Genomic DNA, 24655 nt, shown 5'->3' with positions numbered 1-24655 from the left:
GAGGAGGAGGAATGGCAGGGGGAGGTCCTACAGGCAAGGCCCAAGGCAGCTTTACAGAGGCCAAGTTCCTTGTCCTTCCATTACCCCCCAGATTGGGCAATTGGAAACCCCCTGCACCCCGAGCAACCAGGTCAGCATCGTCTCTAGTTGGGAGAAGACAGGGAGGCAGGGGAGAGCTGGTGAGTTCAGCCCTTTAACTGACCATTTAAAGGGCCTTAATTGGCAGTAGTCCAAGAAGCTCACCTGGGTCAGGGGGAGGTAGAGTTGTAGTAGTGCCCCTGCATCTAAAGCAGGAGGCCCAGGTTGAACACATCCAAACAATTTGATTAAAACAAAAAACGGTCACCCAGGACTCTAGCCGGAAGGAGGTGAATATCTCACTAATGCCAACTCACCCATTAACTTCCCCTTCTCATCACCTCGGAGGGCAAAATCACATCCCTCTGTGATTATTCCACAAATCTCAACTCATTGAGTAGCAGGAGGGAAGGTGACTGCACACATTGACCTCAAGGCAGGTCAGAGAGGCTGGGGACACCTTGGAACAGTGAGGGTGACAGGAAACTGGCTTCAACCCATGGACTCCCATACCTGACCACGTGGTGTTAAGCAGTGTGCGAGCGATAATTCTCTCCTGAGAGAGGCGGGTGGTCCATTTCAACACATCAGTCCATTAATGACCGCAACATTAACATGGGCTTGGGAATGTAACTGTCGGTCCACAGGTTTGCTGAGCTGCAAGTTATGACTGAAAGCAGCACCTCAAGTGGCTGAGCCTGTGTCAGGGATACATGCAAATAAGTTTTCAGCATTCACATTCTAATCTGCTCATGGGAACTATTTTATTCATTGCATTTGTGAGAAGGGGTCACTTTATGCACATTCTAATTGAGCTCTGATCTATCAGATCAGTCTCGGTTGTCTGTGTTACCTGGGACATTGTTTTACTAACAGCAGCATCAAGACTTGTACAGCAGCAGCCCTGGTGCTTAGAGACCAACAGACCGGTACGAGAGAGGGGCATCAGCAGCCAGCAGAGAATTAGCTTCATCTTTCGAAACACTAATGTCTCACAAGTCGAGGTGCCCAGGTGTGTAGTGGCAGAGGTTGGCAGCTGGCTGGAAGAAGCAGTGGGCACGCTGAGCACTTTCACAGAGGTTTACCATGGCCCTCAGCTTCTTCACCTGTGGGTTCCTCCAGGGCCCCTCCAGAGGCATTCACAGGATCTCCAGAGTTAGCAACCCACAAATACATACAGCAGGAAACCTGTTTGTAGGGCTGGTATTCATACCAAGTTGGCCTGGGATGGCACTGACCAGAACGAGCGGGCTCTCAGGTTTGACGTTCTGGCTAGGCTCTCTCAGACATAGGGCACCATCGACTGCACTTGTGAGGAAATAACATCAGCCTTCAGTCAGGCAGAAAAGTACATTCAACCACAAGGTTTCCCACTCCATCAATGTGAAGTTGATGTCCAATCAGAAGATGTTCATTGAGATCTGGGCTGCTGCCCCCATAATGCCCCTGTCCTATGGCTTCCATGGGAGTTAAAGTGACAAATAAAGCCCGGTGGATGACAGCTCTCCAATATCCCAGTGGTGTCAGCACAGATCAAGGTGACCCTGCATTGATCCCTTTGACGACTGAGATGCTCTTGGATTTGGATCCTGTGACAGTCCAGCCAGAGACTGATCCACCTGAACCTGTCCTGAGAGACCCTCAGTCATTGGGACATGAAGCAGCCTGTAAGCCAGTGACTGACTGAGAGCTCTGAGCCAAGACCCCACTTCCGGTTTCCCTCCCATGACCCAGCCTCGGTCCCCTGCTCGCACTGAGCTGGAGGACATCTTGTGCAGTTCAGTCAATGAATGGCCATGCGTCTTATTTAAATTGGCATCCACTGTGTTGTTGGCCATCGATGAAGGTGGGTATGCACTCGCTCAGTTGCTGTGATTGACAGGTCACGAAGGTGGCCTCTCTTTCCAAAGACAAGGACATAACTCCCACTTTGCATCATGGTCCATCAGGGAGAGGGAGCCAGGGGTGCAAAGACGCAAAGAGCTAGGGGCTGGGCTGCATGAGTTGCCAGAGTCAGGGGTCACCGTCGGTCAGGTTGGGAGGGGGTGGGCCCACTTTTGAAAGGGAGCTTGTGAGGCAGAAAGCACATCACCCCCCACACCACCACCCCCCCCCCCCCCGCAACCTTCCCAACCACAGGGTCCGAGCTTCCAGCTCAGAAGTTGCGATAAGACGCACAAAGACAGTTTGGTTTATGATTGTGTCCAGCTCCCTGAAGACCCAAACAGTCACCAGCACTGTGTTCCATCTCCACCTGAACGTGGTGTGGGTTGAGGTTTTGGAGCACAGTCCACTCTGGAAAGCCATCACCAACCTGCAATATTCCCAGTTTGAGGACCACTCCCAGGCATAGAGTAAAGTCACAAAACCTTTGTGGTATTCTCTGACACAGAACGTTGTGGAGGTCAAGCCACTGAATATATCTGAGAAAGCAACAGAAACATTTCTAGAGACTGGAAGAGCCAAGGACTATGGGGACAGAGCAGAACCATGGCATTCAGCTGAAGGGTCAGTCATGGTCATATCAAATGGTGCAGCCGGATCGATGGGGAGAATGGCCTACTCCTGCTCTTCTCTTTTTTATGATCTTATTCTTGGTCAAGTGTCTTCACTGTAATCCAAGAACATGCCTGAATTCTGCACTACAACTTGGATAGGTTCTACATGGTTACAATGTCGGCCAAATTATGAATTGTTTTTTCTAATCAAAGATATAGTAGATGTAGTGGTTTCTGTTTTAATTCAGCAAGACATATGCAAAGGCATTTGATTTTTTAATCAGGACATTCCAGGGGAATTGTTTGCGATTGTATCAAACTCATTTCGCATGGGAATTGTACAACCTGAGAGGAGGACGAGCCTTCACTGAATGCAGAGGTTAAAGGACAGTTCGGGACACTGTCTCTACTGAATCTTTTCCATGGATTTTTGTAAAATGGTTTCAGCCGCTTGCTGAGATTCCAAAAATCCCCTCCTTCAATGTAGCCTCAGGGAGAGGTCCAGCTGAAACAAGGAAGGAGAAACCATTCTGGACCTGGCACACTCTGGTACACGATACCCAATCAGATTTGGCACAGTAATTTAGCCTATCTAGAGAAAGTTCATGCACCATACCAAATGGTTTCACACAAATAATCTAATTAGAAACAGCAGGCAGCTATCCAGCCAATCGGAATTAAAGTATGGCTGCAAAGTGCTATATGATCTGTAGGCCTTATTTAACACAGTTCTTAGCAGAATCTCTAATATTGAAATTCAACTGCTTCGAAATAAAATGCATAATTTAAGTACATTATTAATTGCACACAGCCTCAGTCCTCAGTGGGCACACAGTAACATAATTACAAGTTAACTCTGTCAGTTTTCAACAATTTCTCCTCCTCCAGATCTCCTCAACATCACAGACTCCAGTCTTCAGCCAATTTCATTGACTCCACATGAACGAAGAACAGGACAGCACTGGAACAGGCCCTTCAGCCCACAAAGCCTGCACCCACAGGAGATGCGTTTCTAAAAGCCCAGTGGCTTGATGGTTAGCACTGCTGCCTCACAGTGCTAGAGGCCTGGGTTCAATTCCAGCCTCGGGCAACTGTCTGTGTGGGGTTTGCACATTGTCTATGTGGGTTTCCTCTGGGTGCTGTGGTTTCTTCCCATAGTCTAAAGATGTGCAGGTTAGGTGATTTGGCCATGCTAAATTGTTCAGGAATGTGTGGATTAGGTGCATTAGTCAGGGCTAAATGTAGAGTGAGAGGGTAGGGGGGAGGGGTCTGGGTTACTCTTCAGAGAGTTGGTGTAGACTTGATGGGCCAAATGGCCTCTTTCCACACTGTAAGGATTCTCTGATATGATAAACTAAACATCGTTTGCCTCTACACAGTCTGTATCCCTCTATTCCCTGTCTATTCATCTATCTGTCAAGATGCTTCTTACACATTGTCATTATATCTGCTTCAACCACCTTCTGTGGCAACACATTCCAGGCACTTACCACACGCTGTGTAAAGAATTTGCTTCTCACATTTCCTTTAAACTTACCACTTTTGACCTTAAACCTATGTCTTCTAGTGATTGACATTTTTACTCTGGGTAAAAGACTAGCTATGCCTCTCATAATTTTGTATGGTTCTATCAGATCACCCCTCATCCTTCAACATTCAAGTGAAACCAGACCAAGTTTATCCAGTCTCTCCTCATTGCTAGTACTCTTCTAATTCGGTGACATTCTGGAAAACCATTTCTGTATCCTCTTCTAAGCCCCCACATCCTTCTGGTAGGGTGGCAACCAAAACTGTACACAATATTGCAGATGTGACCTAAAGTCCCATAAAATTGCAACATGGCTTGCCAATTGTTATGCTCTATGCCCTGACCAGTGAAAGCAAGCACGCCATATGCCTTCTTGACCATCTTATCCAATTGTGTTGCCACTGTCAGGGAACTGTGGACCTATTTGCCTGGATGCCTCTGTATGTTAATGCTTCTCTGGGTTCTGTTCATTTCCTGTAAACTTCCCTCCTGCATTAAACTTCCCACCATCCATTACCTTGTATCTGTCTGGATTCTATTCCATCTGCCCTTTCTCTGTTCAAGTCTCTAGCTTACCTATATCCTGCTGTATCCTCTGGCAATTCTGCTCACTATCCGCAGCTCCCCCAATCTTTGTCTAATCTGCAACCTTCCTAATCAGCCCATCTACATTCCCTTCCAAATTATTAATATATATTACAAATAAAAGAGATTCCAGCACTGCTCCCTGTGGAACACCACTGGCCACTGAACTCTAGTCAGAGAAACACCCTCCTGCCATTACTCTCTGTCTTTTATGACTAAGCCAGTTCCGGATCCAACTCCCCAGCTCACCAGGATCCCATGTGGCTTCACCTTCTCTATCAGCTTGTCATGAGGGATTTTGTCAAAGGCCTTGCTAAAGTCTATCTAGACAACATCCACCGCCCTGTCCTCCTCAATCATCTTTGTCACTTCCTGAAACACGGTCATGTCTGAGAGACACGACCTTCCCTGCATAAAGCCATGCTGCCTATCGCTAATCAATCCACGTGTTTCCAAATGTGAGTAAATCTAATCCCCAAGAATCTTTTCCAATACTTTTTCTACCCCTGACATAAGGCTCGCTAGACTGCAATCTCCCGGATTATTTCTGTTGGCCTTCTTAAACTAAGGAAGAACATTTGCTTTTCTCCAGTCCTCTGGAACCTCTCTGTGGCTAAAGAGGATGCAAAGGCCCCAGCAATTTCCTCCCTTTCCTCCCTTAGTATTTTGGGATAGATCCTATCAGATCCCGGGGAATTCTCTACCTTAATGTTTTGCAAAACATCCAAACCACCTCCTTTATTACATTGACAGGCCCTAGAATATCAACATGTCCCTCCTTTGTGAAACCTAACGCAAACTATCTGGAAAGGACTTCACCCACTCATCCAGCTCTATGTACAACTCTTTGTCTTCAAGTGGACCTACCCTTTCCCCAGCTACCCTCTTGCTGTGTATATGTGTATAAAACACCTTGAGATTTTCTTTAATCCTGTTTGCCAAAGAGATTTCATTGACCCTTTTAGCCCTCCTAATTCTTTGTTTGAGTTCTTTCCTTCTATCTTTGTATTCTTTGAGGGTTCTTTCCTAAACCTACATATGCCTCCTTTTTTTCTTTTTTCAATTTCTCCTATCATCCAAGGTTCCTGAATCTTGCCATCCTTATCCTTAATTTTCACAGGAACATGCTGGTCCTGAACTCTAATCAACCGGCCTTTAAAAGATTCCCAAATGCCAGGTGTGGATTTACCATCAAACAGCCGACCTCAATCTACATTCCCCAGTTCCTGCCTAATATTGTCATTGTTAGCCTTCCCCCAGTTTAGTACTTTCACCCAAGAATTACACTTATCCTTATCCATAAGTAACTTAAAACTTACGGAATTATGGTCACTGTTCCCAAAATGCTCCCCACTAAAACTTTTGATCACCTGGCTGGGCTCATTCCCCAAAACCAGGTTTGCTATGGTCCCTTCCCTAGTTGGGTTATTTACATATTTTTTCATAAAACAGTCCTAAATACACCTAACAAACTCCCCCCCAATCCAAACCGTTAGCACTAAGCGAGTCCCAGGCAATTCAGGGAAAGTTAAAACACCCACCACAAGGATGCTTTTGTTTTTACAATTTTCCATAATCTGTCTGCATATCTGTTCCTCTATCACCTGCTGGCTGTTAGGAGGCCTGTGGTAAATCCTATCATAGTGATTGCATCCTTCCTATTCCTGAACTCTACGAGATGGTCTTGCTGGATAAGTCCTCCAAGATGTCCTCTCTCAGTACAGCTGTGATATTCTCCCATATCAGTAACATAATCCCCTTTTTACATCCCTCTCTATCTCACCTGAAACATCTAAATCCAAAACGTTAAGCTGCCAGTCTTGCTCCTCTCTCATCCACGACTCTGCAGTAGCTACAACATCATAGTTATATGAATCAATCCAAGCTTTAAGTTCATCTGCCTTACCTGTTAAATCAAATACGCTTCTGACCGCCAGTCCCACTGTGTTAAGTAACCTCTCCCATCTGTTTTTCCTTTTTAGCCTTACTGGCCTTAGTCTCAGACTCCTCCTCAGTCATTTTACTTGCTGACCTACTGCTCTGGTTCCCACCCCCGCCACACTAAATGTTAAACCCCCCCCGAGTGACACTTGCAAACCACCTTGATCTGATGTTGGTTGCCCTCCAGTTTAGATGCAACCTGACCTCCTTGTACATGTCCCACTAGCCCTGAGGACTTTCCAATGATCTACATACCTGAAGCCCTCCCTCATACACCAGCTCCTTAGTCACATGCTAAACTGTACTATCTTCCTATTCCTGGCCTCACTGGCAGGTGATCTAGGAAATAATCCCAAGATTACAATGCTAGAGGTGCTGCTTTTCAACTTTCTACCTAACTGTATGAGCTCCCATTACAGGATCTCCTCTTTCTTTCTGCCTATGTCATTGGTACCAATATGGACCATACTTCTGGCTGCTCATCCTCCTGTTTCAGAATATCCTGTGCCTGTTCAGAGACATCCTTGTCCCTGGCACCATGGAAGCAACACACCATCCTGGAGTCTTGTTTGCAGCCACAGAAAAGCCAATCTGTACCCCTGACTGCAGAGTTGCCTATCACAACTGCTAACCTACATATCGACCCTCCCAGCTATACAACAGTACCAATTGTAGTCCAATGATCTGGCTGTTGCTGCTGCTGCTTTCCCCCGAGAGGTCTTACTTCCAACAACATCTGACACAGTGTACCTGATGAGAGGGGAATGGCCACAGGGGACTCCTGCACTGCCCGCCCAAGCTTACTCATTTGCCTGGTCATCTCCCAACCTTCTCTGTGTAGCCCTAACTGTAGCCCTCACTAAAGATGCTCTCCACATCAGATCGAGAAACAGCTGAAAGCACCAAACGCTGTAATGGCCTTGGGCCCTGGCAATATTCTGACAATGGCACCAAAGACTTGTGCACCACAACTTGCGGCATCCCTAGTCAAGCGGTTGTGGTACAGCGACAACACTTACATTTAATTGCATATAATTTGAAAACTGCTCAGCTATACCCTGTACAAATCCAACCCAGCCAATGACCGCCCATCAGTCTTCTCTCGATCATCAGTAAAATGATGGAAGGTGTCATCAATAGCGCCTGTTCAGCACTAACTTGCCCAGTGATGCCCAGTTTGGGCTCTGCCAGGGCCCCTCAGTTCCTGACCTCAGTGCAGCCTGTGTTCAAACATGGACAACAGAGATGAATTTCAAAGGGGAGGTGAGAGTGACAGCCCTTGACATAAGGCTGCATTCAACTGAGTGTGGCATCACAGCGCCCTAGAAAACTGGAATTAATGTGTATAATGGGGCAAACTTTACACTGGTTGGAATCATACCTGGCACATTGGGAGATGGTCATGGTTTTGGAGGTCAGTGCTCTCAGCTCCAGGCCATCTCTGCAGAAGTTCCTCAGGGTAGTGTCCTAGGCCCAACCACCTTCAGTTGCTTCAATGGCCTTCCCTCCATCATGAGGTCAGAAGTGGGGACGTTCGCCAACAATTGCACAATGTTCAGCACTATTCATGACTCTTCAGTTACTGAAGCAGTCCATCCATGTTCAGATGTAGCAAGACCTGGACAATGTCCAGGCTTGGGCTGACAACTGGTGAGTAACATTCACACCATGGTAATGCCAATTTCCAACAAGACAGAATCAAACCATTTCACTTTGACATTCAATGACATTATGATAGCTGAATCACCCCACTATCAACATCCTAGGAGATCCCATTGATCAGAAGCTGAACTGGAGGTGTTTTCTCTGGAGAGTCAGAGGCCGAGGGACAACGTTATGCAAGTATATAAAATCATGAGGGGTATGGAGAGGGTTAAGAGTCAAGGTCTTTTTCCCAGGATCGGGGAATCTAAAATTATATAGCATAGGTTTAAGGGAAAGATTTAAAAGGGACCTTAGGGGCAACCTTTTCACACAGAGGGTGTTATGAGTATGGAATAAGCTGCCAGGGGAAGTGGTGGAGGCTGGTACAATTACAACATTTAAAAGGCACCTGGATGGGTATATGAAAAGGAAAGGTTTAGAGGGATATGGGCCAAGTGCTGGCAAATGGGACTAGATTAATTTAGGATCGCTGGTTGGTGTGGACTGAAGGGTTTGTTTCCATGCTGTATATCTCCATGAAACTGTGACTCTATGAAGCCAGTGGCTAGAAATTCTGAAGCACATAACTGACCTCCGCATGCCTAAAGCCTGTCTATTGTCTACAAGGCACAGTCAGCAGTGGGATGGAATACTCCCAAATTTCCTGGATGTGTGCAGCTCCAACACTCAAGAAGCTGAACACCAACTATGGTAAAACAGGGCCCTTGGTTGGCATCTTATCCATCAGCTTCAACATTCACTCACTCCACTAGCGACACATACCATCCCCATAATGCACTGCAGGAACTTACCATGGCTCCTTTGAGACTACCTTCCAAGCTAGTGACCACTTCCATCTAGAAGGACAAGGGCAGCAGATACGTGGGAACACCACAACCGTAAAGCTTCCCTCCAAGCCACTCACCATCCTGACTTGGAAATATATCACTGTTCCTACTCAGTCACTGGGTCAAAATCCTGGAATTCACTCCCTATTGGTAGTTTGTGGGAGTTTAGATTAGATTAGATTAGATTACTTACAGTGAGGAAACAGGCCCTTCGGCCCAACAAGTCCACACCGCCCCGCCGAAGCGTAACCCACCCATACCCCTACATCTACATTTACATTTACCCCTTACCTAACAGTACGGGCAATTTAGCATGGCCAATTCACCTGACCTGCACATCTTTGGACTGTGGGAGGAAACCGGAGCACCCGGAGGAAACCCACGCAGACACGTGGAGAACGTGCAAACTCCACACAGTCAGTCGCCTGAGGCGGGAATTGAACCCGGGTCTCAGGCGCTGTGAGGCAGCAGTGCTAACCACTGTGCCACCGTGCCACCCATGGTTCCCTACATCAGTTGGATTGCAGTGGCTCAAGAAGGCAGCTCACCACCACCTTCTCAAGGTCAATTACGTTATGAATAATACCTGCTGGCAGAGTCAGCCACGCACATATCCTATGAATTTAGAAAAATATTTGATGTAACATATCAGCTATAGTTACCCAACAGAAGACACTAACCCATCGCAGATTGGAGCCAAACCAGACCAGCACGTTCACGGTCAGCACCAGCAACCCACAGCACCTAGTCTATAGGTTCACAGGCAGGCACCAGAGAATAGTCAGCCAGTCTGCAGACCCTCTCCTTCAGTCACTCACAGCCAGGTGGAGGCCATCTACTGTCAGGCCATTTGTTGTAGTCACTGCAGCCAGCTCAATGCAGCAGAACTGAGGAGGGCTGGAGCTTTCCCAGACTATAGGAAATCTGCTGCCACAAACAGCAGGAGTTGGTACAACACTACCTGAATTGGCAGCGAATTGCAAAAATAATCCACAGCAAGCAGAGTAGAGCTGTCGGACTCCATAGTACCAAATTGTGTCACATTTCCTTACATTACAGCACGATAAAAAAATTCTCTCACTTTCGAAGAACCTCAAAATGCTGAGATCACAAGAGGCTCTATATAAATGCAAATTACTCTCTCAGTCCTGTTCACCTTTTGCTAGTGGATGCAACAATGAGCGCATGTTGATGTTAGTTGAAGGTATCTGAAAGCTGACCTACCTGAGAACTGCTGATATATGTCAGGAAGCGAACTGCCTCTTCCTCCAGGGAGTGAGATGAACTGGCCCACGGTTGGAGTTCAATGTGCCATCGAAGTGACTAGCAAAGGAAGGCAGGCTGCAGTTACTGAGTGCAAAAGCTTCAGTTCATCTATCACTCAATAAATAAATCAATGATTGTTTGTAACTCAGTTCTCATGGCTATTAAGTGATTAGTGATTTTGCTTCCCAGTTTCCATTCTAGTTACATTCACACACCCTGGTACTAAATTACTCAGGGATTTTACATATCTGATATTTCACATGAGAATTTCATATTTTGCCTGTTCTCTGTATGAATTACCAATATTTTTAACTCCCCATCCTTTAGCTCCATGAGGGCATCATTCCTACAAAGTGAAACAATCCCTAAGCCAAAAGATGATAGCATCAAAGCTCAGTAAATTGTAAGCTGTGGAACCATGTCAATAATGCATCTGGAATAGGCTCGCTATACAGAACATAACACTCTACAGCTTGTGATCTGATGATATAGAGCTACATCAGTTGTACTGATCAGTAGTACATTGTGGTAAACAGAAGCTCCTTGTTACTTCCATCATTTCTGGAGTGCAAAATATCTAATTCAGAACTAAGTATTAAAATGCAGTTTGTTGAAACATTTTTCTTGCAGAATGCCATTATGCTCTGGGCTGGACGAATCAATGGGGTGGTGAAGGCAGATTTAATACTGAGTTTCAAATGGGAATTGGATAAACACTGAACGGAAAATATTTTCAGGGCGATAGAGAAGGAGAAGGACAGTGGAATTAATTAAAAAGCTCTTTTGAAGGTGGTACAGAAACTAAATGGCTTTCTTCTGCACCGTTTGAGCTCTGTTGAGTCCACTTCTTTTGAAATCAACATGGTTGCTGGTAAAATCTGGGATCTGTGGACATGCTTCAAATTTCAGATTAATCGATGATGTGCGACCATTGAGACTGATTTGGAAAGGCTTTTCTGTGGATTCATAATGAAGGCTCCATTGTTCTCTCTCAGTGGAACTGTCAGTACGTCCTGGGGACAAGGTACTTTCTAGTTTTGACTATCATCGAGATGGGCAGGTGAGTCTTTGATTGAGTTCCTGCCATTTTCAGCATCTCTCCTGTTGCTGTTTGGGACCAGCCCCATACCAGCGGGTTCTGTGAAACTGATTTATCTCAGTAATGAGAAATCCTTTCTTCATTAATTCCTTCTTCATTAGCTGACCATCGCTGACAGCATGCTGTTGCTATCGGCATTCCTGCATTTTGTAGAAGCAATTTATTGAAAAGGAATGTTAATAAGGAAGGTTGATGATTTATAATACTCGGTGAGTGCACAAAGCAGAAGAGAAACCCTTTACGAGAATGAACACTGTCACCACCAAATTGAACCTACTGTTTTAGAAATAGTGGAGTTGTATTCGCTCAGTTGGCTGGACGGCTGGTTAGTGATGCCGACAGCGTAGGTTCAATTCCCGCGCGGACTGAGGCTACAGCAAAGGTTCTCCTTCTCAACCCCTGCCCTCTCCTGAGGTTTGGTTACCCTCAGGTTAAACCACCACCAGTCATCTTGCTCCAAAAAGGGAACAACACTATGGCCTGGTAAGACTATGGTGACTTTAGCATAAAACCAATTCTTTCAGCTCTTGATGTTCCCTTACTCCAAACTGCACACATGTTTTAAAACAAATGTAAACATGGCGCACAAGACTGAATAGAAAATCTCAAATTCAAATTTGAGAGCTTAGAAAAGATAGATTTTGAGCATTTACTCCATAAGGTGAAGAGTACTTTGTTTCACTAAATGAACCACTAATAAACTCTGGTGTTTGTTGCTATGGCAACAGTCAGTTATTCTCAAGCTTCTTGCAGACAGGAGACAAATGACATAAAATTACATACTAATAGCTTCTTTTATATGCACTTCTTCAGAAGCAGGGAGGTTCCCTCCAAAGATGTATAAACTGAGTTAAATTCAATAACCTAAAACATTTAAAACCAGGGGCTGCCCAATGAAGATCACAATGAAGAGAATATTGTTTCTCTCAGAGGGTCGTGAATGTTTGAAACGCTCCACCGGTAGCAGAAATAGAGTCTTTGAATATTTTTGGGGCAGAGGTAAATCGATTCTACATACAGTAAGTAGGACAGGTGGAAGCTTATCAGGTAATGAGATAAGTTACGGTCTTAATGAAAGCCGTAACATTGAGGGGCTGAGTGGCCTTCTGCTCCGAATTCATATATTCGGATATAAATACAGCCACAAATGGAAATGTAGCAAACAACTAATCAGTCAGTTTTCCGTGAGGTTGGTTGAGGGGGAGGTATTTAGAGACAAAACAAAAACCATAGATGATAGAATCCTAAAGTAGACAGGCAGGAGGCTGGGAGAACACAGCAATGCAGGCAGCATCAGGAGGTGGAGAAGTCAACATTTCAGGACTCTACCTCCTGATGCTGCCTGGCTTGCTGTGTCCTTCCAGCCTCCTGTTTGTCTACGAGGGGAAGGAATTGCCCAGAATACCAGAGAGAAATCCCAAATTCCTCTTTGAATAATGTCACGGGATCCCTCATGTCCAGCTAAGATGGTACCTGATGCAGACTTACCATCGGCAGTTCAGTAATGGCCATGAAAATGCAGTTATTCTGGTTCACTCCAACCACTGTCGATTCCGTAATTCCATTTGACAGCATTTCGAGCAGGATTACCCTCTGACAACCGCTGCCATCATTCACCACTGTACCCTGACAGCTGGCCAGCTGATCTCCCCATGCCCGGAAACAATAACTGAGCTAACCTTGGAAGAGCTGTGAAGACCAAGGGGAATTACGTCTCTCCACAGCTGTAAACATCTGTTTTTACTGTTGAAGGTGGGGGGAGGGAATGAAGAGCAGATTTTAGTGCAGTTTATCTAATGTTTCCTGTTTGTCAAAGCTGTGAAACTAAAGTATGTGGGTGGGCAGTCATCACTCTTTAAGCTGCTCATTTCCCCATCTTGGACCTCCCTCCCGCTGCACCACACTCAGGCCCTTCCCACATTACTAGCCCATGCCCCTTACACCACCCTCTTTCATCCCTTGGGTACTCTCTTCAACCCCTCCATTGTACACAACCCCTTGCCAGGACCAGGTCTCCCCTCTCCTCATGCCTTACAGTCCCAAAGGCTAGTGATCTCAGATAAACCTCCACAGGGAATGACTGATACACACCACCTTTCAACAAATATGGCCTGGGTGCTACAATATGCTTGTGACTCTATTCTGACATTAGGATCCAACCATCAAAGGTTCAAATGAGTATACAAGGCATAAATATTATTCTTTCATTTGTTTGTGGGATGTGGGTTTCACCGGCTGCCCATTTATTACCCAGCTGTAATTATCCAGAGGGCATTTAAGAGCAAATCACCTTGCTGTGGGCCTGGAGTCACATGTAGGACAGATCAAACTCGGGTGGCCGTTTTCCTTCCTTAAATAACATTTACAACCCTGGATAGCACTGAGGTTAGCAGCCAGATAGTAACTGAATTCATATTTCACCATTTCATCATGGGATTCGAAACCATGTCCTCAGAACATTAATCCGGGATTTTCTTGTCCACTGACATTATCCTTAATGCCATCTCATCCAATTACAAATAGGACCACGCTGTGAAACCTGTGAGGCGTAATGGGCCACAAATACCTCAAAACCTGAGCCTCTAGCTCATCAAGCTCTCGCAGCTCCTACTTAACTAAACGACCTTATGTCAAGTTCGTAAGCCCCTCACAATCTCCTCCAAACCCACTCCCACCCTTGACTGCTGAATGTTATAGGTCGGGTTTTGCTATTCTATCAAAGCGGGGCTGTAGAAAGGTCATTAACCTCAAAAGTTAACTCTCTGTCTTTCTCTCTCTCTCAGCCCCCCCACACAGCCATGTTCATTGCGGTGACACAAACATGGTACCTGTTACCACATGGAGTGCCTGAGGTGCATTTAACAGGAAGTTGCATCAGCCCATGAGCAAGGTTGAAGGGTATATTATTTGGGTCAAAACGAGTAAACTTGGAGGGCACTCAGGACTGGGTCAATCCTCAAATGAAACCATATGGATAGAACTTAAAAACTCACAAGGAGCAATCACATTGCATGAAGTGTAATATAAAGCCCAAACAGAAAAAGAGGAGCAGATTTTATGCAGATATCAAAGAAGTATAAAAGTAATAGGGCCATGATAGTGGGGGATTCCAACTTCCCCAATATGGGGATGGCTTAGAGTTAAAGGTTTAGAAAGCACAGAATTCTTAAAATGCATCCAGACTGCTTTTTAAGCCAGTACATATAAAGGCCTACAAGCAAGGGTGCAGTCCTGGATTTAATATTCAGTAATGAAGCCAAGAAAAATGGTTCAAGTATCAACACAGGCCTACTTTTGTAAGGCCCGATAGGATGTAGCCAAAGTGGAGTTGGAGCAGATACTTTTCGATAAATCGACGTCAGAGCAGTGGGACACATTCAAGAAGGAAACGGAGAGAATGCAGAGCTAACATGTTCCAATAAAGAAAAGGTAAACCCAGAGAACCTGGATATCAAGGGATACACAGAACAGCATAAAGATGGTAAGCACATACCAAGGCCTCTAGGGCAGAAGCAGTATGGGAGTACAGAATGTGCAACCACCCTGGCAGCACCTGGGGAGAGAGCACAGTTAATGTTTGAGGTCCCGTGACTCTTCTTCAGAACTTCCCAGACCGTTACCTTTGCTTTCTCACCACAGATGCTGCCCGGTCTGCTGAGTTTCTCCATTCTGTTTTTGTTTCAGATTTCCAGCATTCAAAATCCTTTAGTCTCATTTGGAGATTCCTCATCTAAATCATTAATCTAGATTGTGAGTCTCCACTGATTCCAGCAGTACCCCACTAGTCACTACATTCCGCTCACAAAAAAAAACATTTATTCCTACTCTGTTTCCTGTCTGCCTACCTGTTCTCAATCTATTCCAGTACATAATCTCTAATCCCAAATGTTTGAATTTTGCAAACTAATCTTCCCCAGGACAGGACTCTGGGAAGCACTGAGGATCAGAGGGACTTTGGTGTGCATGTTCACCAGTCCGTTAAGGTAACAGGACAGTTGGATAAAAGTGGTTAAGAAAGCAGCCTTTATTAACCAAGGGCTAGAGTTTAGGAGCAGGAAGGTTATGGAGGGATTATGTAGGTGTTGATTAGGCTAGTGCAAGAGTATCATGTGCAGTTAGAGAATCCACATTACAGAAGGGATGTGACAGCACTGGAGAGGGTGCCGAGGAGATTTAGCAGGATGTTGCCTGAGCTGGAAAGTTTCAGTCATGAAAAGGGATTGAGCTGACTGAGGTTGTTTTCCCTAGAGCAGGGGAGACTGGGGGTGGGGGTGGGGGGGGGGGAATGGGGGGTACATGATTGAGGGGCATAAACAGGGTAGACAGGAAGAACCTTTTCCCCTTGATGAGGGATTAATGACCAGGAGGCATTGGTTTAAGGAACAGGGCAGGAGGTTTAGAGGGGATTTCGGAGGGTTTGTTTCCTCCCAAGAGAGTGGTGGGAATCTCGAACTCACTGCCTATGACATGTATTATAACATTTAAGAAGGATTCAGAACACTTGTGATGTTAAGGCATTCAAAGCTATGGGCGCAGTGCTGGAAAATGGGATTAGAATAGGTAGATGTTGTTTCTGACTGGCACAGTCTCAATGGTCTGAAGGGCCATTTTCAGTACTATAAAAATCAAAATCAAATCACCCAAGTTTGACAAAGGTTGATGGTCCTGTGTTAGTGACCGGAGATTTCCTACTTCTACGCTCACAGCCACTGCAGAAACCTGGGTGCAATGGAGGGAGGAAAAGACCAGGAAGGCTATTCAGTGGTCCCTATCCACAAGGTTTGGTAAGTTTATCCTGCTGCAGATCCGAATACTGCTTCTCAATCTTCCTTCTCCAGATACTTCCATTTGTTTTTGGGAGGCACAGAGGAACTGGTTCATACTCAGAAAGTTCTGACTTATTAATTCAAAGTAATCATTTTCCAGTAACTGAGGGGAAACACACTGACTCTCCTCAGGCTTGACGTACTTTCTACTGCATGGAATAATAAACAGCACCTGTACTTCTAGACAGCTGGTGGCTTCTCCCAATCGTTCACACCCCCAAGCCATTCACCTATTTGGGAGCCAATCATATAGTTATAGGCAGAGAGGAGATTGTCATCGATGTCTATTTCACAGACCAATCAGCTAGCTGCTGCCAGCCAAATCTCCATTTATACACAGCCCTCCTGGCTCCGGCTTTGCCCACTGTTTAAACCAACAACTACATAGCATTTACAGTCATTGTTAGATGACTTGGTTTCAATTGGGAGTCAATTGGGAGTAGTAATCCTTTAACAATCCTTGACTTATGAAACAATTCTGTTCCTATTTCAGACATCAATCAAAATATAAACACATATAGTCTTTTCAACACCAAGTAGCTTATTTTTAAAGCTTTCGCTGAGTAAATGCATTATCTAAAAGTGACAGGGGAATGTGCAAAGAATCTCAATACAAAAGAATGATATTGTCACCCATCCCACGGGAGATCTTAAATGATTTGTCCATGAACTCAATTATACATTTATAGAGAGTTGTCTCCGACTGTCTCTCTCCTACACAGATCTTGTGAAATACCCACTTATTTTTAAGCACTTCAGCTGTATTTCTATTCAATCTGTACCTACGGATGAAACACAATTTAATCATTTCATTTTCCCATGACACAGTGTAAGCTAAAGCTCTTTACAAACCCACAGGTAATAACAGCTTCCAGCTCAGCAGCCTTCAGGTTGTATTAGAAGGATCATAAAAGCCCTCCCTGATCCAGGGCACAGCAAACTTTTCAAAAATGAACAATTATTCCATGAATAGCTAACTAGATACTGGCCTTCTATAAAATGGCACATTGAGCCCTATAGACTAGGATATCAGCTATTACAAGGGGGCATAGCTTTAAATTAAGGGGGGGTAGATATAGGACTGATGTTAGGGGTAGGTTCTTCACTCAGCGAGTCGTAAGTTCATGGAATGCCCTGCCAGTAGCAGTGGTGGACTCTCCCTCTTTATGGGTATTTAAGCGGGCATTGGATAGGTATATGGAGGATAGTGGGTTAGTGTAGGTTAGGTGGGCTTTGATTGGCGCAACATCGAGGGCTGAAGGGCCTGTACTGCACTGTATTCTTCTATGTTCTATGTTCTATAAACCTCATCACCATAATCATGTCTAAAGTACTTTGAGAGGTGGAAGGGTTAATGATGCTTCACGTGTCTCCACATTTGGTAACAGATAAATCAGTCTGGTGCATTCCTGATGGTCATTCAGTGCCCTTGCTGGAGGTGGATGAAGTTGTACCCCAATTTATGCCAGCTATGGCTCAGTTGGTAATCCCTCTAACCAACTGCCCGAAAACTGTGGGCCCAAGACCCACTTCAAACATTCACCACAATAACCTGGCTGCCATATTTGTGCAGTACTGAGGGAGTACTGCACTGTCAGAGATTCTAACGTTCAGATAAAAGGTCAAGCCTCTCAGATGGGTGCTGACAATCCCATGTCAGTATGTTGAAGAACAGCCAGTATTTATCCCTCAATCAATATCACTAAAACCAGGTTATTGGGTCATCATCACATAGCTGTTTTCTGAATTACTGCATCAGTTGCTGTCTTTCAGTGAATTCACTTCAAAAATCCTTGACTGACCGACAAACACTTTGGGAAGGCTGACAGTTGAGGAATGTGCACAAAGACTGTCTCCGGGATGAGCCGGCAGGAGAGGAGAAAACCTGGTCACTTTCTGAAGGTGGGCTGCACCACAACGCGTTCAAATTATTTTGTAGCCTTTTGTCCTTCAGGGACTGGAAATATCAGCGTTTGAAATCAACCAAACGCTTCCTTTATTAACTGCACTATGTTGGATTCGACATATCACCCATCTGAAAGGCTACTTGCTGTTGCTTTCAGTGTTGAAAGAGGGAAAAGAAAAATCTTATTCAACATGTTCTCACTTTTCTAAGCAACAGACAGTATTGTGATACATTGGGAAGATAAACGATTGTGATTGCCCCACATCACTGATCCGATTCTGAACTTCAGTAACTTCAGTGAAAGGGCCACTGACTCCTGATCGATTTAACTAAAATGAAACTTGTTTCACTCCATAGTGACTGCACATCTCAATTTAAAAGCCAACCTGGTCCCTCTGCAACACTAACTATAGCTTTGTTCCACTTAGTGTTACCAAAGTAGAAACACTGGTCCTGTCCATCTGTTTCCCCTGACTACATCTGCATCGCTTCCTCAATTCCAAAATATTGATGGAAAGGATTGCAATTAAAGCCAGAGAATGATCAGAGGGTTATTTCTTACAAGACCCTGCACCAGGGCAAAGCCCACAAACAACAATGTGACAACTGACAGCGAGTTCTCCATGTGTATCCTCATTGATGAAGAGATTGCTTTTAGCATCACAAAATGTGGGGATGACATTACCAAACAGTGGTGAGACATTACCAAAAGAGAAAATGCTGGAAAATCTCAGCAGGTCTGGCAGCATCTGTAAGGAGAGAAAAGACCTGATGTTTCGAGTCTAACTGACCCTTTGTCAAAGCTAAAAAAAAGAGAGAAATAGGGAGGTATTTATACTAGGCTGAGAGAAGGTGAGTCATGGCTCCAGAAGCAAAGGTTGCAATAAAGAGGTGATAAAGACAGTGCATAGAGAGATTATAGGGAGATTAGGAGCTATGAATGACTAAGGCTGAAGCCAGTGCCATGTGACAAAATATGTGGGGATGGGGGTGGGGAGAGGGATGAAGCAGAAAACAGGGGAGAAGGGTAGGCAAAGAGGGAAGAGGAGAGGAAAAAGGTGATGACAGAGTGGGGAGTGAGAGAAAGGGAGACAATCAAGAAATAAGAGGTACAGAACAGTGAAAAAATTTTTTAAAAATAAATAAAATAAAATTATGGAGCAGAATGAAAACAGAGGCATCAAGATGGGATAATCATCTGAAGTTGTTGAATTCCGTGTTGAGACAGGCAGGCTGTAATGTGCCTAGTCGGAAGATGAGATGCTGTTCCTCCAGTTTGTGTTGAGCTTCACTGGGACATTGCAGCAGGTCAAGGACAGATATGTGAGTAAGGGAGCAGGATTGTGTGTTGAAGTGGCAAGCCATGGGAAGGTCCAAGACCTGATTGCGTACACACCGAAGGTGCTCAGCAAAGCGATCACCCAGTCAGCGTTTTGTCTCTCCGATATAGAAGAGACCACATTCGGAGCAACGAATGCAATAGACCAAATTGAAAGAGGTATAAGTGAAACGCTGCTTAATCTGAAATGAGTGTTTGGGGCCTTGGATGGTGAGCATGGAAGAGGTTAAAGGGCAGGTGTTGCACCTTCTGCGATTACATGGGAAGTTGCCATGTATGATGGGAGAGGTGTTAGGGGTGATAGAGGAGTGGGCTAGGTTGTCCCGGATGGAACGATCTCTGTGGAATGCAGACAGGGGGAGGGGAGGGAAGGGAAGATGTGTTTAGTGGTGGCGTCATGTTGGAGTTGGCGAAAATGGCGGAGGATTATTCTCTGCATGTGAAGGCTGGTGGGGTGAAAGGTGAGAACAAGAGGGACTCTATCCTTGTTCTGGGAGGGGAGGGAGGGGGTGGGAGTCGTGGCATGGGAGATGGACCGTATGCTGTCGAGAGCCCTGTCAACAACTGCAGGTGGGAAGCCACAGTTGGAGAAGAAGGAGCACATATTAAGATCACCAGTTTGGAAAGTGGCCTCATCGGAACAAATGCAGCGGAGGGGAAGGAGCTGAGAGAAAGGGATAGAGTCCTTACAGGACGTAGGGTGAGAAGAACTGTAGTCCAGATAGCTGTGGGAGTCAGTGGGCTTGTAATGGATATTAGTGGATAGACTATTGCTGGAAATGGAAACAGAAAGGTCAAGGAAAGGAAGGCAAGTGTCAGAGATGGACTAGGTGAAGGTGATGAAGGGATGGAAACTGGAAGCGAAGTTTATGAAATTTTCCAAGTCAGGACGCACCGAAATTCCACAGTAATTTGCTTTTATTGGTGGTGAGGCATTCTCAATCAAACAGGCTTTAATGGTTTATAAAGGTTCCTTTGTGGTTTTCTAATTACTGGTGGGGTCATATTCTCCCTGCTCCCCTTGAACCATCTTGTATCACCTCACTGTCATTTGATGCCAATTAGAATCTTCTCTTTGCTAAAAGCAAAACTAAGCTAATCTTACTTTTAACAGAAATGTTCATTTTAATACCTTTCACATTCCTTGATGCTGTAGATGACATTTGGCTGAAGGAAAAGTATCTACATTTGTATTTTTTTACACACATGGAGATTAGTGATGGATGGGTCACTCATTAGAGCTACTGTGGATGTTACTGGTATGAGTTTCTAGAGAGCAATCAGTAAGGTTCTCCACAAAAAATAAGATTGGCAAAATGAAGGGTGTGCCAAATTGGCAACTTTGACAGGTTTGAGGTTTTGTTGTAAACATGGGAAACAGATTGCAAGATGTGACAAACACTATTTCTCCTGTGATCAGATCTGGGACTGGGATCTTTCACCATGATTATAACTGACTTGGTAATGATCTATCCAGGTTTGCAGACAATACTAAATTAGGAGGAGCAGTAGGAATTGCAGTAGGAGTACAATGTATTTCAGAGGGCAGGATTTTAACTTTGTTTTAGGATGAAGGTAATGGGGGGGGGGGGGACGTGTACAATGAGTCTACGAGCTCAAAAGTTGCCCCTCAGCTTCACAATATCCCCTTGGAGGTGACAGTGGAGGCTCCAAGGCCTCATGAGGAGAAGTTCCTCCCCTTCAGCAGCAGCAGCAAGTTTTTGGATAAAGTAAGTCATGGCTGGAGGTTACTCATGAGGTCAGCAGCAGGAATGGTGCCACACTCGTGGGCTTTAATAATGGAACTGGGATCAGATGTAATCTTCATTGTGCTCATGTTCTCATATCAGGTCACAATCAACGATTAATCCAACAAAATGTTATATATTTCTTTAATTAGATTAGATTACGTTCAGGGTGGAAACAGGCCCTTCGGCCCAACAAGTCCATACCGACCCGCTGAAGCGCAACCCACCCAGACCCATTCCCCTACACCTAACACTATGGCCAATTCATCTAACCTGCACATTTTTGGACTGTGAGAGGAAACCAGAGCACCCGGAGGAAACCCACCCGGAGGAAACAGACACGGGGAGAAAGTGGAAACTCCACACAGTCAGTCGCCGGAGTGGGAATTGAACCCAGGTCTCTGGTGCTGTGAGGCAGCAGTGCTAACCATGTTATGTTATGCATGCATCAAATCAAGTTGTGAGGTACTTACGCAAAGTAATGTGTCTTTGCAACATCACCAGAGTATCCGGGAACTCTGGCACCAATGCCTGTCACATGCACTTGTCTCTAAACTGCACGATACAGGTTCAAGTCCCACCCAGGGCCGAGGCACAGATATCAAGATTGAAGTTCCACTGCAGTGCTGAAGGAGTGCTACACTGTTGGAGATGCTGCACTGTTGGGGGTACTGCACTGTTGGAGGCGCTGCACTATTGGGGGTGCTGCACTGTTGGAGGTGTGGCACTGTTGGGGGTGCTGCACTACTGGGGGCGCTGCACTGTTGGAGGTACTGCACTGTTGGGGTGCGGCACTCTTGGGGGCGCTGCACTATTGGGGGCACTGCACTGTTGGGGGTGATGCACTGTTGGAGGCGATGCACTGTTGGGGTCGCTGCACTGTTGGAGGTGATGCACTGTTGGAGGTGATGCACTGTTGGGGGTGCTGCACTGTTGGGGGCGCTGCACTGTTGGGGGCGCTGCACTGTTGGGGGTGCTGCACTGTTGGACGCGCTGAACTATTGGGGCGCTGCACTGTTGGAGGCGCTGCACTGTTGGAGGTGCTGCAATGTTGGGGGTGATGCACTGTTGAGGGTGATGCACAGGTGGAGGCGCTGCACTGTTTGAGGCGCTGCACTGTTGGAGGCACTGCACTGTTGGGGGTGCTGCACTGTTGGAGGTGCTGCACTGTTAGAGGTGCTGCACTGTTGGGGTGCTGCACTGTTGGAGGTGCTGCACTGTTGGAGGCACTGCACTGTTGGGGGTGCTGCACTGTTGGGGGCGCTGCACTGTTGGGGGTGCTGCACTGTTGGGGGTGCTGCACTGTTGCGGGTGCTGCACTGTTGGAGGTGCTGCACTGTTGGGGTGCTGCACTGTTGGAGGTGCTGCACTGTTGGAGGTGCTGCACTGTTGGAGGCGCTGCACTGTTGGAGGCGCTGCACTATTGGGGGCGCTGCACTGTTGGAGGCGCTGCACTATTGGGGGTGCTGCACTGTTGGGGGCACTGCACTGTTTGAGGCGCTGCACAGTTGGAGGCACTGCACTGTTGGGGGCGCTGCACTGTTGGAGGCACTGCACTATTGGGGGTGCTGCACTGTTGGAGGCGCTGCACTTTTGGAGGTGCTGCACTGTTGGGGGCGCTGCACTGTTGGAGGCGCTGCCCTGATGGAGGCACTGCACAGTTGGACCATTCGCACTGTTGCAAGTGTTGCACTGTTGGGGGCGCTGCACCGTCAGAGGCGAGTCACTACTGGAGGCACTACATAATCGGAGGCGCTGCACTGTCGGAGGTGCTACACGGTTGGAGGCACTACACCATTGGAGGCGCTGCACTGTCTGAGGTGCAGCACTGTTGGGGGCACAGCACTATTGGGGGTGCTGCACTGTTGGAGGTGCTGCACTGTTGGGGGTGATGCACTGTTGGGGGTGCTGCACTGTTGGGGGTGCTGCACTGTTGGGGCCACTGCAATGTTGGAGGTGCTGCACTGTTGGAGGCGCTGCACTGTTGGGGGTGCTGCACTGTTGGGGGCGCTGCACTGTTGGGGGCGCTGCACTATTGGTGGTGCTGCCCTGATGGAGGCGTTGCAAAGTTGGACATGTGGCACTGTTGGAAGTGTTGCACTGTTGGGGGCGCTGCAGCATCAGAGGCGAGTCACTATTGGAGGCACTACACATTCGGAGGCGCTGCCCTGTCAGAGGCATGGCACTGTTGGAGTTGCTGCACTGTTGGAGGCGCTGCACTGTTGGGGGCACTGCATTGTTGGGGGTGCTGCATTGTTGGGGGTGCTGCACTGTTGGGGGCGCTGCACTTTTGGAGGCACTGCGCTATTGACGGCGCTACACTATTGGGGGTGCTGCACTGTTGGGGGCACTGCATTATTGGGGTGCTGCACTGTTGGAGGTGCTGCACTATTGGGGCGTGGCACTGTTGGAGGCACTGCTCTGTTGGGGGTGCTGCACTGTTGGGGTGCTGCACTGTTGGAGGTGCTGCACTGTTGGAGGTGCTGCACTGTTGGAGGCGCTGCACTGTTGGAGGCGCTGCACTATTGGGGGCGCTGCACTGTTGGAGGCTCTGCACTATTGGGGGTGCTGCACTGTTGGGGGCACTGCACTGTTTGAGGCGCTGCACAGTTGGAGGCACTGCACTGTTGGGGGCGCTGCACTGTTGGAGGCACTGCACTATTGGGGGTGCTGCACTGTTGGAGGCGCTGCACTTTTGGAGGTGCTGCACTGTTGGGGGCGCTGCACTGTTGGAGGCGCTGCCCTGATGGAGGCACTGCACAGTTGGACCATTCGCACTGTTGCAAGTGTTGCACTGTTGGGGGCGCTGCACCGTCAGAGGCGAGTCACTACTGGAGGCACTACATAATCGGAGGCGCTGCAATGTCGGAGGTGCTACACGGTTGGAGGCACTACACCATTGGAGGCGCTGCACTGTTGGAGGTGCAGCACTGTTGGGGGCACAGCACTATTGGGGGTGCTGCACTGTTGGAGGTGCTGCACTGTTGGGGGTGATGCACTGTTGGGGGTGCTGCACTGTTGGGGGCGCTGCACTATTGGTGGTGCTGCCCTGATGGAGGCGTTGCAAAGTTGGACATGTGGCACTGTTGGAAGTGTTGCACTGTTGGGGGCGCTGCAGCATCAGAGGCGAGTCACTATTGGAGGCACTACACATTCGGAGGCGCTGCCCTGTCAGAGGCACGGCACTGTTGGAGTTGCTGCACTGTTGGAGGCGCTGCACTGTTGGGGGCACTGCATTGTTGGGGGTGCTGCATTGTTGGGGGTGCTGCACTGTTGGGGGTGCTGCACTGTTGGGGGCGCTGCACTTTTGGAGGCACTGCGCTATTGACGGCGCTACACTATTGGGGGT

General features: G+C 46.8%; 1 protein-coding gene across 1 annotated transcript in view; it reads right to left on the bottom strand.

The window, feature by feature from the left end:
* LOC140458021 (probable methyltransferase-like protein 24) overlaps nt 1-24655 on the bottom strand; it is a 92595-nt gene that overhangs the window by 53197 nt on the left and 14743 nt on the right. The window contains exon 2 of the mRNA XM_072551987.1: nt 10347-10445. Within this exon, the coding sequence (XP_072408088.1) occupies nt 10347-10445 (99 nt within the window). The remainder of the gene's footprint in view (nt 1-10346; nt 10446-24655) is intronic.

The sequence above is a fragment of the Chiloscyllium punctatum genome, chromosome 3 (genome assembly GCF_047496795.1).
Source record: "Chiloscyllium punctatum isolate Juve2018m chromosome 3, sChiPun1.3, whole genome shotgun sequence".
NCBI classification, from domain to species: Eukaryota; Metazoa; Chordata; class Chondrichthyes; order Orectolobiformes; family Hemiscylliidae; genus Chiloscyllium; species Chiloscyllium punctatum.
This window is presented reverse-complemented; position numbering and strand designations above follow the sequence as displayed.